This window comes from Humulus lupulus, chromosome 5 (genome assembly GCF_963169125.1).
Source record: "Humulus lupulus chromosome 5, drHumLupu1.1, whole genome shotgun sequence".
Lineage (NCBI taxonomy): Eukaryota > Viridiplantae > Streptophyta > Magnoliopsida > Rosales > Cannabaceae > Humulus > Humulus lupulus.
In genome coordinates, this window is record NC_084797.1 from 244,155,208 (window position 1) to 244,181,835 (window position 26,628).

The window sequence follows — 26,628 nt, forward strand, 5'->3', positions numbered from 1 at the left end:
GTCCAGTTAAATAGAAGAATAGATTAGTCAAATAAATAAAGTTGTCTCTTTAAATGTAAAATATATTATCTTAAATATTACTTCATCCACAATGTGGTATAAGGATCATAATATATTCTCCAAAATGACTTATCAATTCCCATCCTTAACAACAAAGGATTAATTTTGATAATAATTATAATAATAATAAAATAAAAAATCATAATAGGGATATAAGCCTAGAAGGTACTATTTTATTTTTTCTTCTTCTCAAATAATGAATTTTTTTTGTATTTTTCTGAGAATAACAAAAAAAATTGTATTTTAAATATGGTCAGCTGGAATGGAAAAGATCCCAGAAGAACAGCAGCAGTCCAAGACAGAGAAGATGACAGGTGGCATTATTAGCTGGCAGATTGCCCAAGTGGCTGCTTTCTGTGGGCCCATCTCAATATTAGGTGTCTCTCTCTCAGCCCACTTTATTTTGTTTTTATTTTTTTATTTTTGGATTCTATTGGTTGAGTTGATTGAGTTGAGAGTTGAGAGTTGAGTTGAGACCCCACTCGACTCGCTCACTCACTCACCTCTTAAAACAAGATAAACCCCTCACCATATAATATAATTATAATCTAAGTTAGATAATGATAACATTAATAATACTATGTGGCCCACTAATCTTTCTTCTCTAAAGTCACCTTCATTGTATTCAACTAGGCCTAAGTGACAGCTATTTAGGCCTAAGACTCACCAAACTATCATATCATATACACATTAGATATATACTCTTCTCCTAATAATATTCCTTTCATCCAAATTATAATCAAAGTTTTCCCCTTTTCTCTCTTTTTGAATTTTTTTATACATTAACAATAATTGTGAAACAACCTTTATTCCCTTCCCCTTAACAAAATCACCAACTTATAATTTTTTTTAACATAATAATAATAAGTATTATACCAAAGTCTAGTATTGTATAGTTTATCATACTTGTATTATGCATAATTTTAGAATGAATGAGGTGTTTTTCCCTTAAATCAATTGTCTCTCATTCCAAATCCTCTTAGTTTTGTCATTGTAAGAGCACTCACATTGGGTGCTCTACTCCATTTTTTAAAATACCTCATCAAAACACAACTTTTTCTATTTTACCTCTAAGTTTTACATTATACCATATATCAGCTTCTCTATATATTTCTTTACATCATTTAAATATTATATCTTTAAACATATTTTATTACTTAAAGTAAAATAAAATAATTGAAAAAGAAAAAATAATAATAAATATATACTAAATAGAGAGAGAAAAGTTATAAAAAAAATATTACAATATTATATAAATGATATGTAAATGTAGATATGGATTAATTGGAGTTTGTGCATAGCTATTATAAATATATGTATAAAGGAGCTGATGGAATATGTTTTTATGAGTTTTTAGCTAAATATTATAAAGAAAGTGTAGTGTAAAATATATCATAAAAACACACATTTTTATAATTTACCTTAAAACTTTTACATTATACTATACATATGCTTCTTTACATTATTTATATATTATATTTTTAAAAATATTTTAAGAAATAAAATAATTAAACATAATAGTATCACACTCATATATATACAAAAGTTTATAAAAAAATAATAAAATATTTATAGTTTGATGAATAGTATTTCACTACATATAAAGAAATACTATTCATTTAGGTAAAAAAATATAACTTTACATCATCCAATGGAAGGCTACTTAACTATCTTTTCTCTATATTATAAAGAATAACACATTTTAGCTCATCCAATGTGAGTGTTATAAGGTTTCAAACTAGACAATGATTAGATTAGCAATGGTCAGCTTTTAAGTGAATGAAGAAGAAAGTTCAGTCATTTTAAGTGGGGCCATATGGGTCCAATGTCTTTTGTTTCTTCTTTACTGCACAAGTTAGTATGTCATTATTAACATCAAGTATGTGGCACTTTCATGCATAATTCTCATTCTAAGCACTTAAAAAAATAGTATTTATACATAGTATAATTCTATGCTACATACCTAAATAGGTATGCAATGGTGCATGATTATGGTTCGTGAACAGTTTTTGGCGCAATTTTTTTTCTTGATTATGTATATTGTAGTTACTTAACTTATATTTGGTAGAGTAGATAGAAAATAGGATGGAGAGAAAAAATATAAGGGAAAGAAAAGGTAAAGGAAAGAAAATAAATGTATTTTCTCTCATGTATGTTTGGTAGAAAGAGTGGAAAGAAAATAGAAAAAAAATTATTTTATATATTTATTTATTATTGTAATTAAAATTGAGATAAGAGAATTGTTTTTTACATTTTTACCCCTACATTGGTCAACTATATAATACTTTATGTTTACTCAACTTTGCAAGGATATATTGGTCAATTAATTATTAATAACAAAACACTTGTTTCTACCCGTTTTTCTCTTTGATTTGGAGAGAAAATATTTCAAATGGGTCCCACCAAATTTTTTCTTTCCAATTTTTTTTTCCTCTCCATCTTCTCTCTTACCAAACTACCCCACTTATTTACTTCTCCCCACTTTTCTCTCAAAAACTTTCTTTCCTTCCATTTTTCTACTCTAACAAACAAAGCGTTAGAGTTTCATGCAAATTTATAAGAAATTCTGAATAATTTACAGTGCTGAAAATTTTGTTCAAATAAGTTATTGCACGTGTCACTAATTTTTGTTATGCACGTAGAAAATAACTTATTTAAATTTAATTTTCGACACTACAAATTATTCAGAATTTCTTACAAATTTGTATGAAACTCTAAGTAATTACAATATAAATAACCATAAAAAAAAATTATCGCCGAAAATTATTCATAACCCAAAAAACACAAAAAGTATGTACCATAAAAGTATTTATATACAAATATATAGAGTACAACAAGATTAAGAGTAGAAGATTTTTATTTTTCCCCTCATAAAAGTTAAAAATATGAATGTTAGGAATCGTGTAAAATAATATTAGTTATGCATAATAATTGTGTCAGATTTATAAGAACATTGAATAATAAGATATGTTTTTTCATATCAATCCAAATCCAATTACTGATCAAGACTAGAATTCCACTTCTTTTTTATCAGTGTGTAGATATTTTTACTAGTATGACTTAGATATTTTATATTTATCTAAAAAAAATTCAATGGACAAGATTTGATATGATACTTTAAATGTGAATAAAAAAATATAAGTTATTATTTTTCTTATATTTTAATTTAATTATATATGAATCGGGTAAATGTATATTAAAGATTAAAAAAGATGTAAATAAGAAAACATTTTGAGATTCTCATTCATTCCTTCCCATGTTAAAATCATAGTTTTTTTAACAAATAAGGTTGATTGCTAATCTTCAACCATTATAAACAACTAACATAAAGCTTTATAATCCATGGGAATTTGAGGTATGTATGAGAGTAAATCAATGCTTTTTGAATTTATGCATTTTTAGATCATGTGTTTTGACTCATTACCTATTTGGACTTTGTATTTTAAAAAATTACTTTTTGGATTGGACCATATGTTTTCTAAAATAATTCAAATAGACCCCTAAATTCAATTTTGATCAAATTTTTTTGAACTAAAATCACAAATAATTCATCAAACTAACAACTCAAAACAAAAATACAGTCATTCTGCCTAAAAACTGTGTTGTTATATTCAATTTTTTGTTCATCAAAATCAGGTTTAATAAACACAAAATCTAAAAATGTATAAAACCATGCTTTTTTTACTAGACCATTAGTTGAATTTATAAAGCATATTATTAGTCCCCCATTATTATCTGATCAGGCTAGGGCCCTCACATTTCAACTGCATTCTATCATTAGAGACAGCCAAATCAAATGTCTTATCCTATGTACTACAAAACCAATCCTAAGAGATACCTAGGACAGGCAGATCACAAGATCAGCAACACCATAACCCAGCTTTCTGTTTGTGACTACTTACCTTCAAACTTGGCAACACAACTACCACTTGTGCTACTTTCTATCAACACATCACACAGTTCTCCAAACTATTATACTCATTCTGTTAAAACCATATTGAGGTTTCCCTACCCTTTCATCTGGAATCAAAACAAGGTGTCCTAGGACTGAGTTGTTTGACATCGATTTTCTAGGAACTGAACAATGGAAAAGACCCTTTGGTTCAACACCTGCAGAACAATGCTGAGGTTTAACATTGGAAAGCACAGAACATATGTTGATTCAAAAAATATACTCCATGAAGGTTACAATGGAACTCATGCTTATTCAGATGAATAAATCTTTGATTGTGTTCGAATTTCGATTCACAATTTTGAAATCCAATAACTTTTTTCAGCTTGAAGGCTTGATCTTTTCCAGTAACTTGTCAGCTTCAATGAATCCTAGTGGTCCCAAAGATAAAAACTTTAAACACTTCCATCTGGGAAAATTACACAAGAGAATTCAGTATTTTAAAGCACAAGATTAAAGTAACAGAAGGCTAATTCAAATATCACCATGAAACTCCAAAGAGCTTTACCTGGGGGTGTATGGTAGGGCCAGACAGTGGAGGTGTAAATGGTTGACACTGTTGAATGGTGGCCGATGAAAGCCGAATCTGTATTCAAATCCAAATTCATTAAATTCAACTGCTCAATTTTACTTCAAAGGGAAGTGAAACCAACAATTACTTCAAGTTTGTATACTTTTTCCTATATGTGTAATCATAATAATTTCACAACTAATATTGATAGTTACAGGTAGGTAATGCTAGGAAATTAGTTGATTAGGAATTAGTTCATTTCTGCAAAATGTCATTCTCATATGCTTGAATGAAAAACATAGCATTACCAACAGAATTATTTTGTCCATCCTTTCCATTCACAAGCTTCAAATTTTCAGTGAAAGCATACAACACAGAACAATCACTCAGAAAACAAACAAATAGCTTTCAAGACAAATACATCAGTGAATGATAGAACTCAAGAATACAGTTTCTGATTCAACTTTCAGGAGCAAGGCCATCATACCTATACTCGCATTGAGGTGCATCTCGACTTACTAGCGTTCGCCCCACTTCTAACATGTGATTTACTAAAAGGAAAAGATGAAAATTAGACAAAGATATTGTCAACACTCAAGACTCAGAGGGTTATGTAAAAGAAGTTCAATCTGAATGAAGTACTATACTCTAATTACTTAATTTTACCCAAAGAGTAGTCTTCTGCAGTTTTCTGAAGATCATTCACAGTTGAAATGTGTGCTGAAGGAATAACCAAGTAATGCCTAGAAAAGAAAGCAACTTAATTTATCTTAGAAAGAAAAAACAAGGTTGTATAGGACTTCATTTAAGTAGCAAAATTAATTTATTATTGAAAAAAAAAACAAGGTTGTATGTGACTTCATTTAAGTTGCAAAATTTCCTTTCTTTCTAAAAAAAGTGCTTGAAAAGGTTTAACATTTTCTTGTTTCACACAGAAAAGGGATATCTATTATAGTATTCATGGTGAGTGAGAGTGGTGATATTGACAATCCATAAAGCTACGATCTTTGAATCTTTTACTAGTCATTGACAAATACATTCACATAAACAAAAGCTAACAAAAACAAATTACACAGAAAAGGGATATCTATCATAGTATTCATGGAAAACAAGATCAGTTATGTGTAGGGCCATCTGATTATCAAAGTACATATAGAGACTAGAATTCTACAATTATAAATTTGTTAGATGGTTAAATAGAAATAATACAGGCTAGTAAACTGAAAGATCTTGAGATTGCTCAAGTTTGATTAGGAAGTTGTGCAAACGCTCCCACATTCAGGTCGCAGCCAACAACCATCATTTTCTTGTAAACTGCATAAGCACGGTCTGGATTCCCTAACGAAATATAGGCTCGAATGAGAGCATTGTAGGTCAAAACATCAGGTTCAAAACCCTTAAACTGTAGTTCTTCATATATACTCACTGCTTGCTCCACCAGTCCCTTGATCTCAAGATCGAGTATTAGTTTGCTGTATGTGTAAATATTAGGAAAAATTCCTCTCCTCTGCATTTCAGTGTAGAGACATTGAGCTTCTTGTACCCTCTGTGATCTTCTAAGTGTCTTAATCAAAAGGTTATAGCAATGTGAATTAAAACTAAGGCCAGTCTGCTTTAGTTCCTCAAAGTAAAACAGCGCATCATCAAATTTTCCTAAAAGGCAGAGAGAATCCACAAGAATGGTGTAAGTCTTGAGGTCTGGTTTTATTCCTTCTTTAACCATTCTTTCAAACAACTGACAGGCAATTTCCACATTTCCTGTTTTCCCAAACCCATTTATAAGAATATTGAAAATCACGCAATTAGGCTTGCATCCATATTTTGCCATCTCCTCGAACAAAAGCATTGCTTCTTCATGTCTTCCTGACTTAAAAAGTCCATCGATGAGCGGACCATATGTAAGAGGACAGGGCGAGAAATCACGACCTACATGATCATAGTAGAAATCGATAGCCTTATCGACACTCTTAAATTTCACTAAACTTGAAATGAGTATATTATATGTGATTGTGTCAGGCACAACACCCAGGGACTCCATACTACCGAAAAGTTTTAGAGCTTCATCCAATCTACTCGCCGTTAATAGTCCCCCAATCAAGATGTTGTAAGTATGAAGATTTGGTGAGATCCCTTTCTCCTTCATGACGCCCAAAGTATCATATGCTTTGTCAACATTGCCAGCTTTGCATAAAGCTTTAATAAGAATGGTGAACGTAACTACATCGTGAGAAAAACCATCAGCATCCATTTCATCCCAAATTTCTTTCATAGTTTCCAACTCTCCCCAATCACTTAACTTGTCCAACAAAGTAATGTAAGTTACACGATTAGGTTTGTGACTGCTAGCTTTCATCTTTACAAACAACGCCTTTGCATTATCAAGTTCACCTGCGTTACAGAGAGCACCAATGCATATGTTAAATGTATAATCATTAGGCCTCAATCCCAAATGTTCCATCTCTTCTAACAAATCCATTACAGTTTGAGTATCCCTTCGCTTTCTGAATGCCACCATAAGCGCTGAATAAGTCTTCAAGCCTGGCTTCATCCCTTCCATGATCATTCTCTTGTAAACCTCCAAAGCCTCCTTACAAAACCCTGATTGGAGAAGAAAATAGATCAAATAATTATATGAATACGCATCCAAAATGAACCCGGCCTTTCTCATCTTCTCAAGCACATTTGGTGCTTGTTGAATTCCACCCCCTATGTAAAGACTTTTAAAAATAGCAAGATAAGTGTTCGAGGTTCTGTGAACCTTTTTCTTCTGCATGAAATCGAAAATAGCAGCCATATCCTCCACCCTCTTATGAGTCATCAAGACTTCAAGCATGTAATTGCAGGTTTCAGGGGTGTGAACAACATAAGGTAAATCAGCAACAACCATAAAATAAGAAAATGCAGAATTTGGGTCCGATGTAGATTTAAGAACCCTTGTAACCTCTTCGGAAGACTTCACAACTTTCTTCTTTACCTTGGCTAGTTCATCCCCTTCCTTTGAGATTTTCATAACAAACCCACATAGACCCATTCGTTTGCTCCTCGCTTTCGACCTGTTTCCCAAGTACCCATACGTGCAAACCTTTAAATTTCCAAAGCTTCTTCCTTTAAATGACTCACTATGACTAGAAGTAGCTATTAAGGTCTTATAAAAGCCAAGTACAACTGAAACTACTACGATACATACTCACTCGAAGAGCAATCTGTATCAACAGAAATAGAATTCAAAAATAGTGCTTGAAATGGTTTAACATTTGTTTCACAAAGGTTTAACATTTTCTTGTTTCATGGCGTGTGAGAGTGGTGATATTGACAATCCATAAAGCTAAGATCTTTGAATCTTTTACTTGCCATTGAAAAATACATTCATGTAAATAAAAGCTAACAAAAACAAATCAATGAATGAAGTAACCAATGTGGTAGAATGGGCATGAAAGAAACGAATGAAACCTGAAAGTCGCAGGTCTGATGTCCTGAAAGGCAACGATTTTATCATCCTGCAAGCCATCACCCAAAACAAAATCACAAATTTCACAACTTCAAATCAGCAAAACCAAAACCCATTCATGACTTAGTTCAGAGAGAGAGAGAGAGAGCATACAGAATGGAGAAGTGTGGTGCTGGTGGACTTGGTGGCGATCTGGCAAAATATACAGTTTGGCTGTGAAGCTCTTACTCCCGCCATTAGCTCCATCCCCATCCCCAGTCCCAGACACAATGAAATCTAAATCTCCAACAAATGTTTCGTAGTTATATAAATGAATTCGGCGAAACTCTCGCCAATTCCCAGGAAAGACGCTTCTATGGATTGTGCTCGATATTATTCTTGTACAGAAAAGCTTGTTCCTTTTTCCAAAGTGTAACTTAAACCCTCAAATAAAGGTTGGTTCTTTCTTCTTTGGGAAGAGTATTGAGTAAGTACCACACATAATGGGAATTTGGATAGGCTTGTGATTTGAGCAAAACTTATATTTGTTACCTTATTCTAAGTCTTGCTCCATCAATATCCACTTTGCTTTGGCATCAACCTAGTCTCAAATCAATATCCCACTTTCATTTTGATTTTTTTCTAGTCATTCTAGTATTATAATCCATTCTTCCAAGTCCAATTTCCATTGGTTTTACTATTAAGTGTACCAATTGTAAACATTTTTGTCATAAGTTGTCATTTTGCTTTAATGTTATGATTTATGGCATGGTATGAGACTTAGAGAAAGGTTTAGTATTGAATCTTTGGAATGAATATAGTGTATCAAAGGAGGAATTTGCCAAAATGACTTTTGTAGCAAAATGACATTTTTTTTTTCGTTTTTTAGTTATTAATTTTTTTAAAGACTGGTGATGTGGCATTATTAGTCCCAAATTAACACGTTAATAAAACACACAAACAAAAGCCTAAAATCCTTTATGAGAAAGAGGGTGTAACGCCCCATGTTATTATGGTTGCTCACTGGAATGACGACTGACCTTAAACTAACACGAGTCTTTCCAATATGTTTTGTCCTCACTCGCACGCTTCCTGGAAAAATTTATCAGGAGGTCACCCATCATTAGATTACTCCAGGTCAAGCACACTTCACTTTAGAGTTCTCAAGTGATGGCCACCGAAAAGAAGATGCATCTTGTTGATATAGGTAGAACCCATCAATCAATTTAAGTCATCTTCAACTGTATAGTATCATACCTACACAGTCTTAGAATCATCACACTTGACCTTCCCCAAGCAATGTGGGATTGCACAGCTTTACCCGATCTTTCCCCTTACGAATCACGGGATTCTAACTGTCACAGAGAGAGTCTATCTCTTCTACCCCCTTCAAGTGAATCTCTTTCTTCTCCATAGAAAATACTAGAGCATCATCTTTTCTATCATTTTTACCAACAGAAGTTCACTAGCGACTAACTCTAGCCACCCTTGACAGCAACGACATAGTTTTTAGTATATTTTTTTCTTCTTCTCATTTTCACTATAACTTTCACTTTCACTCATTCTCTAGAACCCTAAATTACTCTATTTGTTTTAAAGAAAACATAATGGAAGCAACAATGGATGACTCAACTACATTTTGTCAGCCCTCGTCAAATGAACAAGTAAGATTAGGATTATGAGTTTAATGGAGTAGAATAATTTTGATTTTGACTTTATTGATGTACAAATTAAAAAAAATGAAGATATTATAATTTTCGGATTATTTTCCTTGTTAGATTTCATCATTGATTTGAAAATTAAATTAAAAGAGCTATGCAACCCACAGAGTCACCTAATATAATTAAGATCTCTTGGTGTAATTTTCTTCTTGATGTTAAAATACACTAAGCAACAAGTTACGACCCTTTGGGTCTCCTAGTGTAATTAATGGTCACTTAGTATAATCTTCTTCTTGATGTTAAAATACACTAAGCAAGATTTTGGGTCTCTTAGTTCAATATTCTAATTAATGTTTGTACTTATTATTTGCATTAATTTATATTATTTTCATTTGTTTGACAAATTATTTCAGATTTCTATAACTGCTTTAACAATATAACTTCTTTGTGTACTGTGTATTATTACAAATGAAAACATACGGAGAAAATCTAAAGTTACCATTAGGTACTCAATGCAATTATTTGAAAAAATAAATTCACACTTAACAAAAAAAATGACAATATTGTTTTTAGAAAATATGGTCAGGTAGATCATTTTTTGGACCACCCTATTAAATGGTTTTTGAGGGACCTTATCGCACCAAATAATTATGAGGAGGATAAATTGTCAAAAAAAAGCATCAACTGTGGTTTTTGATAAATGACAAACATGTGAGGTTCTCTCTCCAAGAGTTTGTAATAGTATCTAGATTATATACTAATGGCAAACCAACCCATGAAGAATTGAATGTGGTTTTCATCAAACAACAAATTAAAGAAAAAGTACTTCAAGGTTAAGTTTATAAAAATAGAGGTTGTAGCGAATGTCCTAGATAGTATACTAAAAGAGGAGAAGTCGAAAGACAAGTGAAATTGTGTTTTATCTACCTGCTAAGTGGGTTTATGATAAATTCAAGTGTCGGTACTACAATAGATTCATATTGACTACAACTAGTGGACAAATTATATATATATATTTGACAAATATCATTGGGGAAAGCTGGTATATGAAAAAAATTATAGAACAAATCACTCGTGTAGACTTGCATACAAATCCTAATAATGATCCTGATAAACCTTTCAGGTGGAACTTCATATGTTATCCTTGGATATTTCAAGTAAAAAATCTAAACTTTTGTTTAAATTTTTGGTTAAATATGGTTTATCGCAAGGATGACATATGGATTTTTTTGTTAAGATTCGTCTGCAAGTCTACGCGAGCGATTTGAGAAGAATGAAGTAAAAGTTATAGTGGAAATGAGAAGAAGAAAAAAAATATAACAATAACTATATCTTCGTCATTGAGGGTGATCGGAGTTGGTCACCATCAAAGTTCTGCAAATAGACTTTCTCTAAAGGGTTTTTAAGGCTTTTGTTTGTGTTTTATTAATGTGTCAATTTGAGATTAATAATGACACATCATCCGTTTTTAAAAAAATTAATAACTAAAAAAATGTCATTTTGCTAATTTGAAGAAAGTGGTAAATTCCTATCAAAAGAGTGACCATCTTTGAGTAATTGTTTGGAGGAAAATGAGTAATTGTTTTCTTACTTTGAAGAAATATACTTGGCTTAAAAACATGTTACTTCGTTTTTTCGTCTAAATTTTGTGCATTTGAAACATTTAAAGGCAAAGCCAAAGTGAGGTGGAGTGTTAAGTCAAGTGAGGTGTGTAACTTAGTTTTTTTAAGGTTTTGAGCACATAAATCACATAGCATAGCCGTCGCCATGCCTAGTAGTCCGGAAGTAGTGTGACTCTGATGCTCTCTTTAGTGCCCACAGCGCTCATTCCCTTCATCACAGCTCGTTCTTCTTGGACCATTCTCTCCCTTGTCACCGCCGCCCGAACCATGAGCTCCAGTTCGAACCAGCGTGCCTTCCAGCTCCGAGTCGACCCACTCACTGGCAACTCCGAGTGGGTCGTGATCGACGAAGAAGAAGATCAGGACCAAGGACCTGAAATTTTTAAAAACTCGCAACAACCCATGTTAGCTATGACCTCGTACTTGGACATGCTCAACGACTCTCCCAGGAATCGAGCCTACGCCGAGGCCATTAACAAGACTATAACAGCACCTTGCCATGTTCTTGATATTGGGTAATTACTTACTAAATAAACTTTTTTGTGATTTGAATGTTCTCACAATTTGATTTTGATTATGGTATATGTTACAACTATTGCGTAGTGCTGGAACTGGTTTGTTATCAATGATGGCTGCCCGGGCAATGGGCTCTGGGGCCTCAATGCCTCAGGGGAAGGTAACAGCTTGTGAGTCTTACCTTCCAATGGTAAAGATTATGAGAAGAGTTATGCGACTCAATGGTATGGAAAAAAACATATATTTATTCAACAAACGCTCTGATGAACTTAAAGTTGGTGTAGATATATCTTCACGAGCAGATGTTTTAGTGAGTAGACACTATCTTTGCATATGGTTGTACTCAAAATTGCTTGTGTTAAATGGGACATCTTTCGTTTTTTACTTATAATTGTTGCCATTAAATTTGTGTGTAGGTAAGTGAGATACTTGACTCAGAATTATTGGGTGAAGGGCTGATCCCTTCTCTACAACATGCCCATGACATGTTGTTAGTGGAAAATCCATTAACTGTACCATACCGAGCAACCACCTATGGCCAGGTGATTGAATTCTTAGTTTCAGTATTGTATCTAATATTTGTTATTCATCAATGTGTTTGTTTCAACACTTTAGCTTTTATCAAATTCGGCTGCTTGTGAGATTTTGATATCAAAAATTAAATGTAAAAAAGATGAATAATCTTGTTAACTCAACATATAACATGCCACCTGATTTGTGTTTTATTTTCATTTTGATTGAAGAATTCAAAACAATTATATAAGTTATGTTGCTTAATGTACATTTCTGTTCAGTTTTGTTACAGTGATTCTTTGAGCTATCAATATTTCAAGGCTTTCATGTGTGGTTGTGTTCTTGGTTTTTTAACCTTTCACTTTCCACCTCAGTTGGTAGAAAGCTCGTTCTTGTGGAGGCTTCACGATTTGCATAACAATGAAGCGAAAACATCAGATGGCATTCGCCTTGTTCCAACTGGTGTTGATAGTATTTTAGGTGTCAAGCCACAGCAATATGCTTATCATTGTGATGCGATGGAGAAAGAAATAAAACTGGTAACTATATCATTTGATCTTCAAGGATGTTCTTTGAATTTTACAAATGGTTTATTTCCTACTCAATTTAAAATTCATCCAGCTGTCCGAACCCTTCAAAATTTTTGAATTTGATTTTTGGAAACGGCCAGACAGTCATGGAGAAACTCAGTTGTGTATAAAAGCAACTAACGATGGTCAACTTCATGCTGTAGTTTCATGGTAATTGTTGTAATTGCTATGGTAACATTTTTCCTGTTCTTGAATTCACTTCTGAAAATTGTTATAATAACTTTGGTGCTGTGATTCCATATCCAGGTGGGTACTTCAGCTGGATCGTGAAGGGACAATATTTTATTCTACTGCCCCAAGATGGATTAGTTTGCAAAATAACAAAAGTGAGCTGTGGACATTATTTCCTAGTGAATGGAACCACTTCATCTACTTTTTTCAGTAATGCTTTAGAAAATCTTGGAAGAAGGTTAAAACTATTTAAGGCAAAAGTGTAGCAGCATAGTGTTTTATGATTTTTTTTTATTATTATTTTTAAATTCGTCCACCTTTTTTTTTTCTCTCTTTCAAACGTTGTATTTTTGGCTTTAAATCCTCGTGTCTGGTTGAATTTCAAAACATATGAGTAAAATTACCATGTATTTTTTCTTTTAAAAATTTGGAAATAATGCTCATGGGTGAAATGCTTCATGAGTGTCCTCTTTTCTCCATAAATATTACTCGTGTTCTAATGGTTGGTGTTACTTTAGAGGACATGGTGAAGGGTAAAGGTAACATAGCATTTTTCTTTATGATTCATCAGGTGATGAAGGATGGTGCGACCACTGGAAACAGTGTGTCTGGTTTGTTCCAGGCCAAGGCATTCCCATATCCAATGATCAAGAGGTTCATTTGCACGCTGTTCATGATGAAACTAGCATCTCGTATAATCTTGACAAACAATCACAAACTGATGTTAAAATGCATGGCATTAAAGGTGGAGATTTTCAGCTCTTACTTTCACCAGAAAGAATTGCAATCTATGGCGACAATGAATGGAGGGGAATCATGTTAACAGCCATAAGAAGTGCGGTAAGCTATCTTTGTTTCTTTCTTTATCTCACTCAATATCACAGAAGTTTAATCGACAACAAGGTCTGAGTTTGTCATCCGTTGTTTTCTGAATGTTGACACCTTGCTTTCTTGTCATGTATGGTCTTCTTCTCAGTTAAAGGGAAGAATTGATCCACTATGCGTTGTTGCAGATGATAGTGTTTTCTTAACAATCCTCATCGCACAGCTTTCAAAAACATCAAACGTAATATCATTGTTGCCAGGCCTGCGAGCCAAGGGTGCTCAATATTTGCAAGCTGTTGCTGATGCAAATGGCTTCTCCATGGATCGTGTACAAGTACTTGAAAAGAAGCAATCACTCTTGAGTGTGCTTGATACACACCACCAAAAGGTAATTTTCTTTTCCTAATTTAGACTGTACACCACCTTGTATGTGATCTTATGGATCTATGAGAAGATTGATACTACTATGACAAGTATGGTCATTACATAGACTTTTTATGTTTGTATATACATGTGTAATTTCTCCAGATGTTAGAAATAAATAATTGTTTAGCAAGGAAGGAGATGTTACTGCTGAAAATGATTACAAACTGAATATGTAATGTTGATTGTAGGTTGACTTGTTAATTGGAGAACCTTTCTATAGTGGAACTGAGGGCATGCTTCCGTGGCATAACTTGCGATTTTGGTAATTAAGAAAAAATTGTTGTGTTTCAAATGATTTCCTTTGTTACTTTTCTGGCATCAGTATATCTAATTGCTCTTGAATTCATTATTCTTGGTTTTGGCTGGCATAAAAGGAAGGAAAGGACAATACTCAACTCTGTCCTCTCTGAAGATGCATTGATGATGCCTTGTAAAGGGATTTTGAAGGCTTGTGCCATGTCTCTTCCTGTAAGTTTTGGTCATTGGTTACCCCTATGAGAAAAAACAATAGTGCTACACCAAGGTATGTTACTAATGATTCTTGTAACGAATCTGAAATTATGTTATTTGTGACCTTGTCTGCAGGATCTTTGGAATAGTCGTCGCAGCTTAGATAAGATTGAAGGTTTTGATCATTCAGTTGCAAACACTACATTAGGGGCATGTGGTGAATTACCTACTCCGCAAGAGGGTCCTTGCCTGCCTTGTTTTGTCTGGCAGTCCGGAAAATATAAGGTTTCAATCTAATCTTTTTAAAATAAAAATAGTATATTTTTTATTCTTAAATAGATGTGACTTTGAATTTTTTTCTTCAGAAACTCAGTAGTGTATTCACAGTAATGGAGTTTGATTTCTCAAAACCGATAAGCCGATCTTCAGGGCAGTTCCAGGTGTCTACAACTTTCCCTTGAAATATAATATTGTAAATGGTATTTGTCTAGTGTAATCTAGTGAGTTGGAATATAGAATTTCAACAATGGCTATTGTGTTAGAGAAAAAATATCCTACATTCAACAATACATAAGAGCATGGGTTACTCCACTCATCACTAATTGGTTTTGAGATGGAATATCATGCTTCTTACCATGCACTTCATTCTACTTCTAGACCACTTTCCACATTCTAACATGGTATCAAGAGCCAAAAAGAATCACTTGTGATTCGGGGATAGTGAGCCAAAAAGAGTCACTTGTGATCGAGTCGTCCAAGATTGGTGAGCAAAAATAGCCACCATCTTGAGGGGGATGTTCGAGAAAAAATATCTCACATAGAAAGTGTGTGAGTACATTCAACAATACATAAGAGCATGAGTACATTTCATTTTACTTCTAGACCACTTTCCACATTCTAACATATTGGAAGCTGAGTTTTAGTTCACTCATATGCAAAACCTTCTTGATAGGTTGAATTTGTTGAACCTGGGATGTGCCATGGCTTTGCTCTATGGATAGACTGGGTGATGGATTCAGAGAATTCTGTCATCTTATCTACCGGTCCAGGTAAAAAAAAAACAGTTACTTCCCACACTCTTATGTTAAAAACTACCTAGATTGCTTACCTCAATTGAACTCAGTTCTCAAATGAAAAAAAAATATATATTCTGATGTCAGATGAGAGATATTGGAAGCAAGGAGTAAAGCTTTTGGCCACACCTGCGGCAGTTGGAATAGAAGGATCATCAAGTCCAAGTGAATGTTGTCATGCAGTAATGGAGGCATCGTTTGAGCCATCAAATGGTGAACTCATTGTCAGACATGTTTTCTCATAGTGACTGCTGCTTTTGACTATTGACACTCATCTTCTGTAAGAATCTTTGAACTACAATACAATTTTAGCCTAACATCCCATTTCTGGCAAATGGGATTTTGTCTCTTTTGATAGTTTAAACAAGTCTTACAACTTCTAATGTGGCTTTTGCATTTTTTTTCTACTGTGGTAGGTGAATTAGATCGAAGTTTGAATTATCTGATTACTTCAATTCAACTCATCCATGAATAATGGATTTTGGGTTCTTGTGTTTTGCGTTAATTCCATGATGCATCCTCTAATTTAAAAAAAAAATACATTTTTATATATTTTTAGACCTTATATTTTGTAAAATGATTAAAAATAGTCATCTGAATTTGAATTCAGTCAAAATATTTTCTAAGTCAATGGTAAAAAATGTTACTAATTCACATATTTTATAAGTCGATGATCCCACCTCGTAAATAAAGTCTGAGAGCAAAATTATTTTGATCGAGTGGATTTAGGGATAATTTTTAATTATTTGACAAAACACATGATCCAACAACATATTTTTTTTAAATGACAGTCTATTATAATATTAAGAGAAAATAAAACTTTGTATTAACTAAGTGATATTAGATCTCCATGAATAAATTTCACTTTGGAGAAAAGATTATTACATCATTTTCTGTGCCTTTTTTGGTCAAAGATTAAGTTAGGACCATGTGTATCAAAATAGTCCAAAGAAACATGAAAGGTTACCTTTTAATTATTACTCTAATTACCAAAGTCACCTCTTTCTTTTTATTTTTATTTGGGTGTGAATATTTATAATTTAGAGATTTGAATATCTAGCTAGGCCTTGAAGTTTAATAGAATGAGTCCAACTTCATAAAGGCCACCTCAAAAGAGCTTGGACTAAAAAACTTGGGAAATTTACAAAAATACATTAACATTTAAAAAATATATGAAAAATACGGTAGATTACAAAAATACGGAACTTTTATGAAAATCATGGAGTGGCAAAAGTGTAAATACGGAGTAACAGTAAAATACAACTTTTTTGTTAATAGTCATTACAAATTCGTAAACATGTGTTACAGATACGTAAACCAGCAACATAAAAATATTTTTGTAAACAACATTTACTAATATATAACTAAGTTTTACATATTTGTAAACAAGTTTTACATTTTTGTAACACAATATTTACAAAATAATTCGTCGCTATTTTTTTTTTTTTTTTGTAACAATGATTTACATAACTGAGAATTTTTATATTTGTGACTAATATTTTTAAAAGTAAGTTGTGAATTTAGTTAACGTATAACATACAAAAATATATAAAACTAAGTTAAAATGTTAAATTGCATTAAACAAGTAACATATATATTTTTTTTTTAAATTGTAACTAACAATTACGAAAATATTTTATAGTTAAGAAATCATAACAAAAATATACATAAAAATATTATACTTTTCCATATTGTTACAATATTGTACCAAAAAATTACAAGAACCTTCATATTTATGCTATATAACTTAAAAATATAAATTTAAGATATTTATTATTTCTAAAAACACTTTATTAAATATATATATATAATGGTGAAATACAATATTTTTTTAAACCAGTTTTACATTTTTATAACAACAGTTTACAAAACTAATTTCACAACCAAAAAATTTATTTTTGTAACTATCATTTACATAAATATTTATAAATTGATTTAACATGATTGTTACAAAGATTTATAAATTTAAGTTTAATTTCAATTAATTTGATATTAACTTGTATAAATATTTATTTATTTTGAGTAATTATATAAATATTTATTTTAATATTAATAAATATATTCATTTTAAATAAAAATAAATCAATCTACTTTATTGAAGGTAGTATTGTTATATTATTTGGTACACCTGAATTCTCATTAAGAATGGAGACAAAAAAGCAACAACAAAAAAAATTAAAAAGAGATCAGTGAAAGAAAATAATTTTTATATATATTATCTCTTATAGTCAAAGTTAATGGATATAAATACATAAATATAATTTAGTTTGAAATTATACATCAACCGCACAAAGAAAAGAAGGGCCAACATATATACGGTTGGGGGCATCCGTATTTTTGTAATTAATGTAATATACCGTATAAAACAAAAAAAAAATTAAATTACAGAGGGACATGTAATTTTTCCAAAAAACTTTAACACCAAATAATACACTCCAACTTTTAATCTCCAATTAATTGATAAATGTATACCAATTTTTAAATGTGGTTTTAAGATAAAGAGTAGAGTACGTATGGCTTGCTAGAAACTCAAAAAGAAAAGTGTACATTTAGCAAATTAGTAGCATTTGTGAAAATTAATAATAAATCAATGGCTTTTATTTCACTTTGAAAAAGGAAATGAGATACCCCAACAGACTTGAGTCCAAGAGAAAATTAATGTAATGTATACAAAAGAAAAATGATTGATTGGTTGTTAGATCACCTCAAAGGTGTATAAAACATGCAAAATTGCAAGAGGTTGTAACCAAAAGTAGGTTTGTAAATTTCAAGTGTCAATTAATTGTGTTGTATATTTAAACTCTATGGCCTTCTTGAGGTATTATTAACTCCCCAAAATCATCAACCACCACCTGAAACAAACACTTTGTGGTTAGCCAATACAGCAAAAGAACCAACACATTCATCACCAAAAAACTTGATTAAACTGTACCTTATATCTCCCATCACCACAAGTGTACTCCACATACAACTGCTTGCCTTCTCCAGGACAAGGATCACAGAAACCCATGATCCCCGACTTCTTTACGCCTTCGTGAAGCTGCACCAGCAGATGGTGATGACGATCAAATTTCAAAGAGGTTTTGGAGACTAAAGTTACCAAATTACATGTATTTATGATGTCAATATGTATAATAATAATAAGAATGTAGATATAGTAATAGTATACCTTGAGCTGGCCAGAATCATTGACCAGAAAATTAAGAGGTAAGGTGACATCTATGATTTGTGAAGCTGATTCGTCCTCGTTTGCTTCTACAGGTTCATTAATTTTCTTCAAAGCTTTAGAGCTTCCATAGACTGCTTTAGTAATCACCAGTCCACCTCTCTCTAATTGCCTAGTTTTTTTCCTATTGGCTACATTTTGTAGTAACTGCTGGGCTTTCTCAGCTGCGGCTCTTGACTCTTGAACCTACATAGAAGGGACTTGAATATGAAAAATATGTATATTTATATAAATACCAACACACAGTGTGCAAGCCTTTATCAATCTCACTCGTGTCAGCCGAATCAGACCATACCTTTGCGGAAGTCTTTTCCATATTCTCCGAGGCTTTCTGCTTTTCCCTCTTCAGGTAGTATGGTTTGAAAACAAATTTCTGCAAGCAACAAAGAGTACGACGATTTAAAATATCATATAAAAAAATAATCATTTATTCAATTTATGATCCTAGAACTTCGACTTCTTAATCCATTTAAAATATAATATAGAAAATAATCCTGGCAGTTTCACAAGACATAATAACAAGAAATGGTGCCTGAAAATCTTTGTAGAGAAACCAAAGAAAAAATGTTAACTAGTATAATGTTTCAGTTAAAAGTTTGATTAAATCCCAAAAGGACGGATTATGAACATTATTATTGACAATGCTTTTACGCCTCAAGGTGTTTTGTTTTTGTGAGGGGAGGCGTACGTCTCAAATATTAAATTAAAAAATATTTTTATAACATCTAAAAAGATATAAAGTAAGATCAATGTGTCTAATAAAACTCAAACATAGAATAAAAAATGTCATAAAACTCAAACATAGATATCTCATCAATTATCTAAAGTTCTAAAATAAAGTTAACTTTTGTTTCTAGAACTAGAATCCTAGATTCTACTATCCTAGAACAAACTTTAGTAGTAATGGGACGATGATTTAGAAATCATATTCCAATTCATCATTACTTGACAAATCATAAGTTTAAAATAAGTTTTTTTTGGGCCTATTTATACAAGATTTTTATTTTGGGTCTTTCTAAACATTGATTATTGATTATTGATTAAGCCGGATGCTTTACTGCCAGGGAAAAAAAAGGCATTGTGCCCAAAGATTGTATAAAGTTTCAAGTTTCAACAGAAGAAGTTCAAGTTATATATCTATTTATTTAAGCTCTTGCCAAAAAAAACAAAAAAACAGAAAATAGGAAAGAAAAAATATGTATGACAAACACTTGAATAGCTTGATAGTTTAGTCAAAAACATGAGTTTGGCATGGGTATAAACCTTTAATATAAAGTACAATGATGTTGGGACAATGAGAGCTCCAGTTGCAAACACTGGATTTAAATGCCTGGTTAGTAAAACCTGCAAGTAAAGGAGGTCAGCATTAATAGCAATAAAACACTCTAGAAAAATAAAAAGTAATATATGAAAAGCAATCAACTTTATATTAAATAATTAAAACAAAATTTATAAGGAAAGGTAAAGATGACTGCTAAATGACTTTATATCAAGATATATATAGCTCAAATTTGCATCCATGCCTCAGCATACACAGGTTCATAGCATGAGAAGTAGGATTGTGCTTACTGGAACAATTAACTTTTGACCACCCCGGTGCAATTCAAATCTCCAAAAAATACCCTGCAAACAAGAAAAGAATGAACATTAGGTTTGTTGATATTAGTGCACATGAAGCCAAAAATCCTAGGTATCACTATCAAGATAAAGCTAATCAAATCAATTTTATGTTTGCAAAACCTGAATTCCTATTGTATACATCATGCGGACAGTGCTGAAACTAGATATCTTCCTTCCCCCACCAACTTCAAGCTCAAGATTGGTGCTGCAACAGTAAGATTCAAAAGTTAAAGGTACACACACCACAATTCCAATTAAGATAATGCTATTAATGATTATTATCTAAAAATAAAAAGAAGAAAGCAAAAGTACCCAACAAAAGCAAAAGATTTATGGAATGACAAATACAAATGACAGCATAATAGCATCTAAACTAAAATACTATCTACTTTGCAAATACCTCCCAACTTTGCCTGCAATACGGCCATGAGACTTGGATGAAAATCTGTGAGTGTAATGAGCTGATGCCCCAAAAGAACTGGTGCCAAACTGTGGTAGTGGAACATGATGAAAGAGGAAATATGAAATACAAAGAATAATTGATGAGTCCCAACCAACAAATAAAAAGAAATTTGTGTGCATAATAGGAGAAGAGGAGTGTGCATATTTTACGAGTAATCAATAGCTAGCAAAAGTACGCAATAATTTTACACGCAACGAGCATATAGATTAACAAAATGAAACTAGTATACTGTCCTAGCATCGTGCCATACTAAAATTTTGTGCTTCACTATTCCCCCATCCCACTGATATGGAGAGTTAAAAATACTAGCTTTCTTTGTACAAGTTCTACAAGCTTCTTTCCAGGGGAGGTAAACGAAGTAAAAAAGGCCATAAACAAGTACCTTTACTTCTCCGGAGGCTGACATTTCCTTTGCTTTCTTTTGCCATCCAACCGAAATAGATGATTCCGGGCCTAAACCAAGTTGTATCTGTTACATAGCAGGCAATAAATTAATAAGTAAAAAGGATTAGTAACCAGATTAATCCATAGAATAAAATTGTACGAGATTGTATAATGATCTGAGTAAACATGGTAGCTTTATGTGTATGCAACATAATTTTGACACTGCCATAATGATAAGAAATAGAAGACAAAATTAATAAGCTACATACATTTCCAGTTGCAGTGTCAGAAAGTTGGCGGGTCCAAGTATTAGTGAGATTCAACGAACCATCTCTCAAAGACATTGCAAATGCAATTGTAGCAGTTGAGTGCAGAGATAAATGACTGAACATACAAACAACGAAGTCAGTCTACTGATAAAAAAAATCACTTCAACCTCACCAAAAAAAAAAGCAATTGAGCTTACCGAGTAGAGTGGATTCCAACAAGGGCGTGTAACCCAGCTGAAGCCAACAACTCAATGGAAGAAACTGAAGAAATCTGATGCCTAAACACCGCCGTGGCAGCTCCACCGCCGGCATTACCATTAACTTCCAAATTTCCAGCGATTGCAAGAGTATTTTTCTTTGATATCTGAGACTGAACATCACTCCTCATAGCCATGCTGACATTGTTTTTTGGGCAAATTCAAATCAATACACGAGTGTAACAAAAAACACGGAGAAAAGAAGGAAAAGAAGAAGACTTGACATACCCTCTCATGAAGCCATCACCGTGAAGAAAGTGAGGCAAAGACATACTAGCGTGAATTGTACCAGAGGGTCGTAAATGAGTAGAGATTTTCTCTTCTTCTTTCCTTCGTTTCAATCGTTCGAGCTCTTCTTTAATCTCCTGTGCTTTATTGAGATTGGGACCAAGCTCCAAACCAGAGGTGAGCCCTTCCATACCATAAATATCATAAATTTGCCTTTTATTCTCATCGCATAAAATCTCATAGGCTTCGCATATGCGTTGGAAGTTCTCAGTAGCAATGTCCTTCATCTGAAACCCAGTAAATGATCAAAACAGGAAACCAAAGCAATCAATGATGATAATGGAGAAGAGAGTAGAATAGTTAGATAGATACATGGGGAGCTTGGTACTTGTCAGGGTGATAGACTTGGGCCCATTGGCGGTAAGCTTTTCGGATTTCTTCATCGGAGGCTTCCGGTGATATGTGAAGGAGTGCGTAAAGCTCCTTATTGGGAGGGCCTCCCTCCTCCTCTTTCATCGCCTTCTTCTTCTTCTTCTTCTTCTTCTTCTTCCTGTTTTAGGGTTTTGCAGAGCTTTTGATTTGGGGTTTTAGTTAGCAGTAATTGACATTACGTCATCATCTTCGACCTCAGCTTCAACCATTATAATCTATTTGGGCTTTTTTACACATTTAGCCCAAATGTTTCAGAAACTTTTGGGCTTACCATTGAGCCCATAATTTTTCAAAATTACGATTTATCTTTACATTTTTGTAATTCACCACTTTCCATCTCATTATTTTAAGATTGTTTAGTGGCTGACGAGATTGTTGAGGGATTGAGAAAGAAGAAGAACATTGTTTTTTTTTTTTAAATAAAATAAAATAAAATAATAAATTAGGTTAGAACATAGGTTTTAATTTTAATATTAATATTATTTTATATTTTTAACAATCTTTTTTAAGTTTTAAATTGATTAAAATATATTTTTAATAATTATAAATATTTGTTTTTGCTTTAATTAAGGTTTTAAATTATTTTTGTTTTAATTTTAATTAATTCATTTATAAGATGAAAGGTAATATAATTATATTTGAAATTATTTTGACTAAATTCGATATTAGAGGACTATTTTTAATTATTTGATAAAACATAAGAATCAAAAATGTATTTTTTTAAAAATAGAAAATTTATTGTAGAATTAAGTTAAAATACAAAAATCCAAAATGTTATAAGATTTTTCTTTTCTTTTTACATTGTCATATGTACATATTTATATATAATAGATACAAGTAATATGCTATGCACGTTTGTTTAGTTTTATTTATAGAATTTATTAAATTTGTATGATTGTCATATAAATTTTAAATAAATAAACATTATTATATATAAAAGAATGACATAAACACATTAAAAAGAAAATTAAACTAAAATATTGTTTGTAGTTTTTTAGAAAATATAAACATTGTTTACAGTTTTAAAATATATATATATAATATGATAACATTTTAGATCACAAACTACCATTTTTAAGATTTAAGATACAACACATTTATGGTATTATTCAAATTACACATTAATAATTGAAGAATATATACAATGTTTTTTAAATGTTGCACTTTTGTACTTTTTTTTTTAATTATTTTGAGAAATAATAAGAAAGTGAAGGAAAATATATGTTTTTAATTATTTTTTAAATTTTATATTATTTCTCTTTCTTATTCTTTCTCAAAATAACTATTTTAAATTAAAAAAATAATTGAAAACTTATATTTTTCCATCCATTTAAAATATAAGTTCTTAAAAAAAATGAAGGAAAAATATAAGTTTTAATTTGATTAAATTTTAAATTTTAAATGATTTTGTTTATTATTTTAAGAAAGAATAAGAAGGACAAAATAATTTAAAATTAAAAACCTATATGTTTCTTTCACTTTCTTATTATTTATCAAAATAATAATAAAAAAATAAGTATAAAATTACAATATTTTAAAAATATTGGGTATATTTACTGCCAAAAAATAATATGGGTATAAAAATGCATTATTTTGAAGACATTGAGAATATTTACCACAAAAAAAAATTGGGTATAGAAGTACAACATTTTAAATATATTGAGTATTTTAGCCGCAATTTACTCTATATTATAATATTTGTTAAATAATTAATGTGTTCTAGATTTGTTTTTTGAAATTATACCATTTTGGACCATGTGTGTTCTCATTACTTGTATGGACACTGTGTTTTAATAAATTATTTTTTGGATTTTGTGTTTTGTAAAATAGTTCAAATAGATCCATGAACCCGATTTCGATCGAACTTTTTTGAACTAAAAGCATAAATAACTTACCAAACTAACAACTCAAAACAAAAGTGTAATCATTGTGCGTGACAATTATGTTGTTATATTTAATCTTTTGTTCATCAAAATTAGGTTTAGGTGTCTATTTAAATCATTTTACAAAATATAGACTCTAAAACTAATTTGTTAAAACACATGGTCCAAACAAATTATGAGAGAAAACACAAATTCCAACATAGTATAGTCTCTTATTTTGTTTTAATATTTTATGAAAGAGCAATATTCTAGATTTGTTTTTAATAATAGTAATAATACAATATAAAACATTTTTTTTAAGTTATTTGGCCTTCTTAAAACCTTAAGCAAAATCTTCTTAAAACCTTAAGCAAAATCTAGTGGAAAAAAACTCAAAAGAATAATAATAAAAAAAAGTATCAAAAGAATATCATTGATAAATATTAGAACACTTTAGAAACTCTAGGACAATATTTAAATGATACAGCTATAAATTCGTTACAAATGTCAATGATTTTCCTAATAGTTGATTTTCCTAATAATAGAACTAATGAAAGATTAATAAATGATCTCATTGTTGTCAACCTCAATCACTCCAAGAAAATTTGATTCCATTATAATCTCTAAATGGATGATATATAACAAATTTGCCACGTCATCACTCTTTTTTTTTTTTGAGTTGTCCATATTTATAGATGAGAAGCTCGTTTCAAAAGTGTTTTAAAAAAAAAACAAATTGAAACCAACTTTTAGATAAATATTAATATAATTTAAATTCAAAAAATTAATCGTAATAAAAGTATGATACGTACCAGTTTTATATATAATTTCAATAATTTTGAAGATAGATTAATTTAAGAAATTTAGGTGTAATTTTATATTTTCTTTTAATTAAAATAAAAGGGAATAACTAGAAAATATAAATTGAATTAAATGAGTGCAATAAAATTAAAGTAATGAATATTGATCATATGTTTTTATCACATGATTCCAAAAAACTTTCACATCCTAAATGGTACTACAAATTATTTTGTGCATAGTATACATAAAAAAGTCGTTGTGGGGATACTTTTGATATGGTATTATCTAGGGTAGGTAATTATTTTTTTCCAATGTTTTGTTACGTTACGTTTACAATAAAACTCATTTAGTGTTATATATTTTGAAATCTTACATAGTATTTTAAATTTAAATTTAATTAATTTAATCGAGTTGTTCTTAATTATATGAGTTCTAAATTCAAATTTAATTACTTAATTATATATAATTTGTGACAGTTTTGTCATATTGATAAAATTTTATTTATCAAATTTGAGTTCAGAACATCAAATGTATATGATTTTAAAATACAAAATACTATATAAACATTATTAAAAACAGAATATATCAAACCGATATTTTGGAAAAACACATAATACCAAATAAGTAAATTCCCTATTATCTATTTGAAATTTATTATTAAGGTCGACTTCAACCACAATAAACATTTTGGTGTTGGTTCAACACTAAAATAATGAAATTTTAGCACTATATTTTTTTTTCAATTTCAACCATAACATTAAAAGTTACACAAAAAAATATATTTTTTATTCCAGCACTATGTTATTTTATTAAATCATAACATCTATTATATATATATATATATGTGTGTGTTAATATATTAGTATTAAAATTAAAAAAAAAAAAAAAACCAAAAAATATTTTTGTTGTTGCTACAGTGTCCCACCATTAGTGAAGATTATGCAGTTCAGTTGTAATTGATTTGGTATGAAAACAACACCAAAATTGTGATATGTCGTCTAGTTGTAGATGACCTAAGAAATGAGTTCTCCATCCAACATTGTTTTATTTTTCTTTTCATCTTTTACTTGTTTTTTCCCCTAACTTTATAGTTTCTTAAACTTTGATGAGTTTTTTTTTTTTTAAATATACATTTATAATTATTCTAAATTTTATAAAATTACATCATATGTAGAGGAGTTCCTTGGGGGCTCTTTGTTTTGTTTGGGCGCCCCTGCCCTATGCCAATTTCAACAAGCCTCACTTTTAGAGCTTGGGAAGAACTTAGGGTCTTGGGAGATGATTCCACC

General features: G+C 31.0%; 3 protein-coding genes across 8 annotated transcripts; 1 reads left to right on the forward strand and 2 right to left on the reverse strand.

Moving 5' to 3' along the window:
- Nucleotides 1-4,171: 4,171 nt before the first annotated feature.
- LOC133778737 (bifunctional adenosine 5'-phosphosulfate phosphorylase/adenylylsulfatase HINT4) lies at nucleotides 4,172-8,563 on the reverse strand. Of its 5 annotated transcripts, XM_062218752.1 has the most exons (6): nucleotides 8,125-8,507; nucleotides 7,974-8,020; nucleotides 5,190-5,266; nucleotides 5,011-5,074; nucleotides 4,521-4,598; nucleotides 4,172-4,421 (listed from the first exon to the last, which is right to left on the reverse strand). In XM_062218752.1, the coding sequence occupies exons 1-6, from the start codon at nucleotides 8,221-8,223 to the stop codon at nucleotides 4,334-4,336; spliced, it is 453 nt and encodes a 150-aa protein (XP_062074736.1). In that variant the 5' UTR covers nucleotides 8,224-8,507; the 3' UTR covers nucleotides 4,172-4,333. The 5 variants fall into 5 exon arrangements, 4 of the variants coding, with proteins under 4 accessions (XP_062074736.1, XP_062074733.1, XP_062074734.1 ...); XR_009869132.1 differs by lacking the exons at nucleotides 4,172-4,421; nucleotides 4,521-4,598 and adding an exon at nucleotides 5,733-7,576 and having other exon boundaries at nucleotides 5,015-5,074; nucleotides 8,125-8,561; XM_062218751.1 differs by lacking the exons at nucleotides 4,172-4,421; nucleotides 4,521-4,598; nucleotides 5,011-5,074; nucleotides 5,190-5,266 and adding exons at nucleotides 6,991-7,121; nucleotides 7,282-7,576 and having other exon boundaries at nucleotides 8,125-8,563.
- A 2,734-nt stretch (nucleotides 8,564-11,297) lies between these two features.
- Nucleotides 11,298-16,285, forward strand: LOC133778738 (protein arginine N-methyltransferase 1.6). Of its 2 annotated transcripts, XM_062218753.1 has the most exons (14): nucleotides 11,298-11,748; nucleotides 11,837-12,059; nucleotides 12,166-12,291; nucleotides 12,637-12,801; nucleotides 12,884-13,002; nucleotides 13,099-13,178; nucleotides 13,595-13,863; nucleotides 14,000-14,236; nucleotides 14,463-14,536; nucleotides 14,649-14,742; nucleotides 14,860-15,009; nucleotides 15,090-15,164; nucleotides 15,677-15,773; nucleotides 15,885-16,285. In XM_062218753.1, the coding sequence occupies exons 1-14, from the start codon at nucleotides 11,411-11,413 to the stop codon at nucleotides 16,040-16,042; spliced, it is 2,205 nt and encodes a 734-aa protein (XP_062074737.1). In that variant the 5' UTR covers nucleotides 11,298-11,410; the 3' UTR covers nucleotides 16,043-16,285. The 2 variants fall into 2 exon arrangements, with proteins under 2 accessions (XP_062074737.1, XP_062074738.1); XM_062218754.1 differs by lacking the exon at nucleotides 15,090-15,164.
- A 2,088-nt stretch (nucleotides 16,286-18,373) lies between these two features.
- Nucleotides 18,374-22,852, reverse strand: LOC133778739 (chaperone protein dnaJ 13). The gene is made up of 13 exons (XM_062218755.1): nucleotides 22,617-22,852; nucleotides 22,245-22,531; nucleotides 21,957-22,154; nucleotides 21,760-21,874; nucleotides 21,489-21,575; nucleotides 21,044-21,132; nucleotides 20,764-20,848; nucleotides 20,593-20,646; nucleotides 20,287-20,367; nucleotides 19,319-19,396; nucleotides 18,967-19,209; nucleotides 18,730-18,837; nucleotides 18,374-18,649 (listed from the first exon to the last, which is right to left on the reverse strand). Exons 1-13 carry the CDS (start codon nucleotides 22,758-22,760, stop codon nucleotides 18,593-18,595), a joined length of 1,626 nt encoding a protein of 541 aa, XP_062074739.1. The 5' UTR covers nucleotides 22,761-22,852; the 3' UTR covers nucleotides 18,374-18,592.
- Between the last annotated feature and the right edge of the window lie 3,776 nt (nucleotides 22,853-26,628).

Bases quoted from the DNA above. Each gene is read 5' to 3' on its own strand.
- LOC133778737 (XM_062218749.1), bottom strand. From the start codon at position 8,223: ATGGGGATGGAGCTAATGGCGGGAGTAAGAGCTTCACAGCCAAACTGT. The intron at 8,021-8,124 runs GTATGCTCTCTC...GATGGCTTGCAG, and splicing joins GCACCACACTTCTCCATTCT to GATGATAAAATCGTTGCCTT. The intron at 7,577-7,973 runs GTTTCATTCGTT...CTTGGGAAACAG, and splicing joins ATCAGACCTGCGACTTTCAG to GTCGAAAGCGAGGAGCAAAC.
- LOC133778738 (XM_062218753.1), top strand. From the start codon at position 11,411: ATGCTCTCTTTAGTGCCCACAGCGCTCATTCCCTTCATCACAGCTCGT. The intron at 12,060-12,165 runs GTGAGTAGACAC...ATTTGTGTGTAG, and splicing joins CTTCACGAGCAGATGTTTTA to GTAAGTGAGATACTTGACTC. The intron at 15,010-15,089 runs GTTTCAATCTAA...TTTTTTCTTCAG, and splicing joins GGCAGTCCGGAAAATATAAG to AAACTCAGTAGTGTATTCAC.
- LOC133778739 (XM_062218755.1), bottom strand. From the start codon at position 22,760: ATGAAAGAGGAGGAGGGAGGCCCTCCCAATAAGGAGCTTTACGCACTC. The intron at 22,155-22,244 runs GTATGTCAAGTC...AAACAATGTCAG, and splicing joins GGTGATGGCTTCATGAGAGG to CATGGCTATGAGGAGTGATG. The intron at 21,875-21,956 runs GTAAGCTCAATT...TTGTATGTTCAG, and splicing joins GTTGGAATCCACTCTACTCG to TCATTTATCTCTGCACTCAA.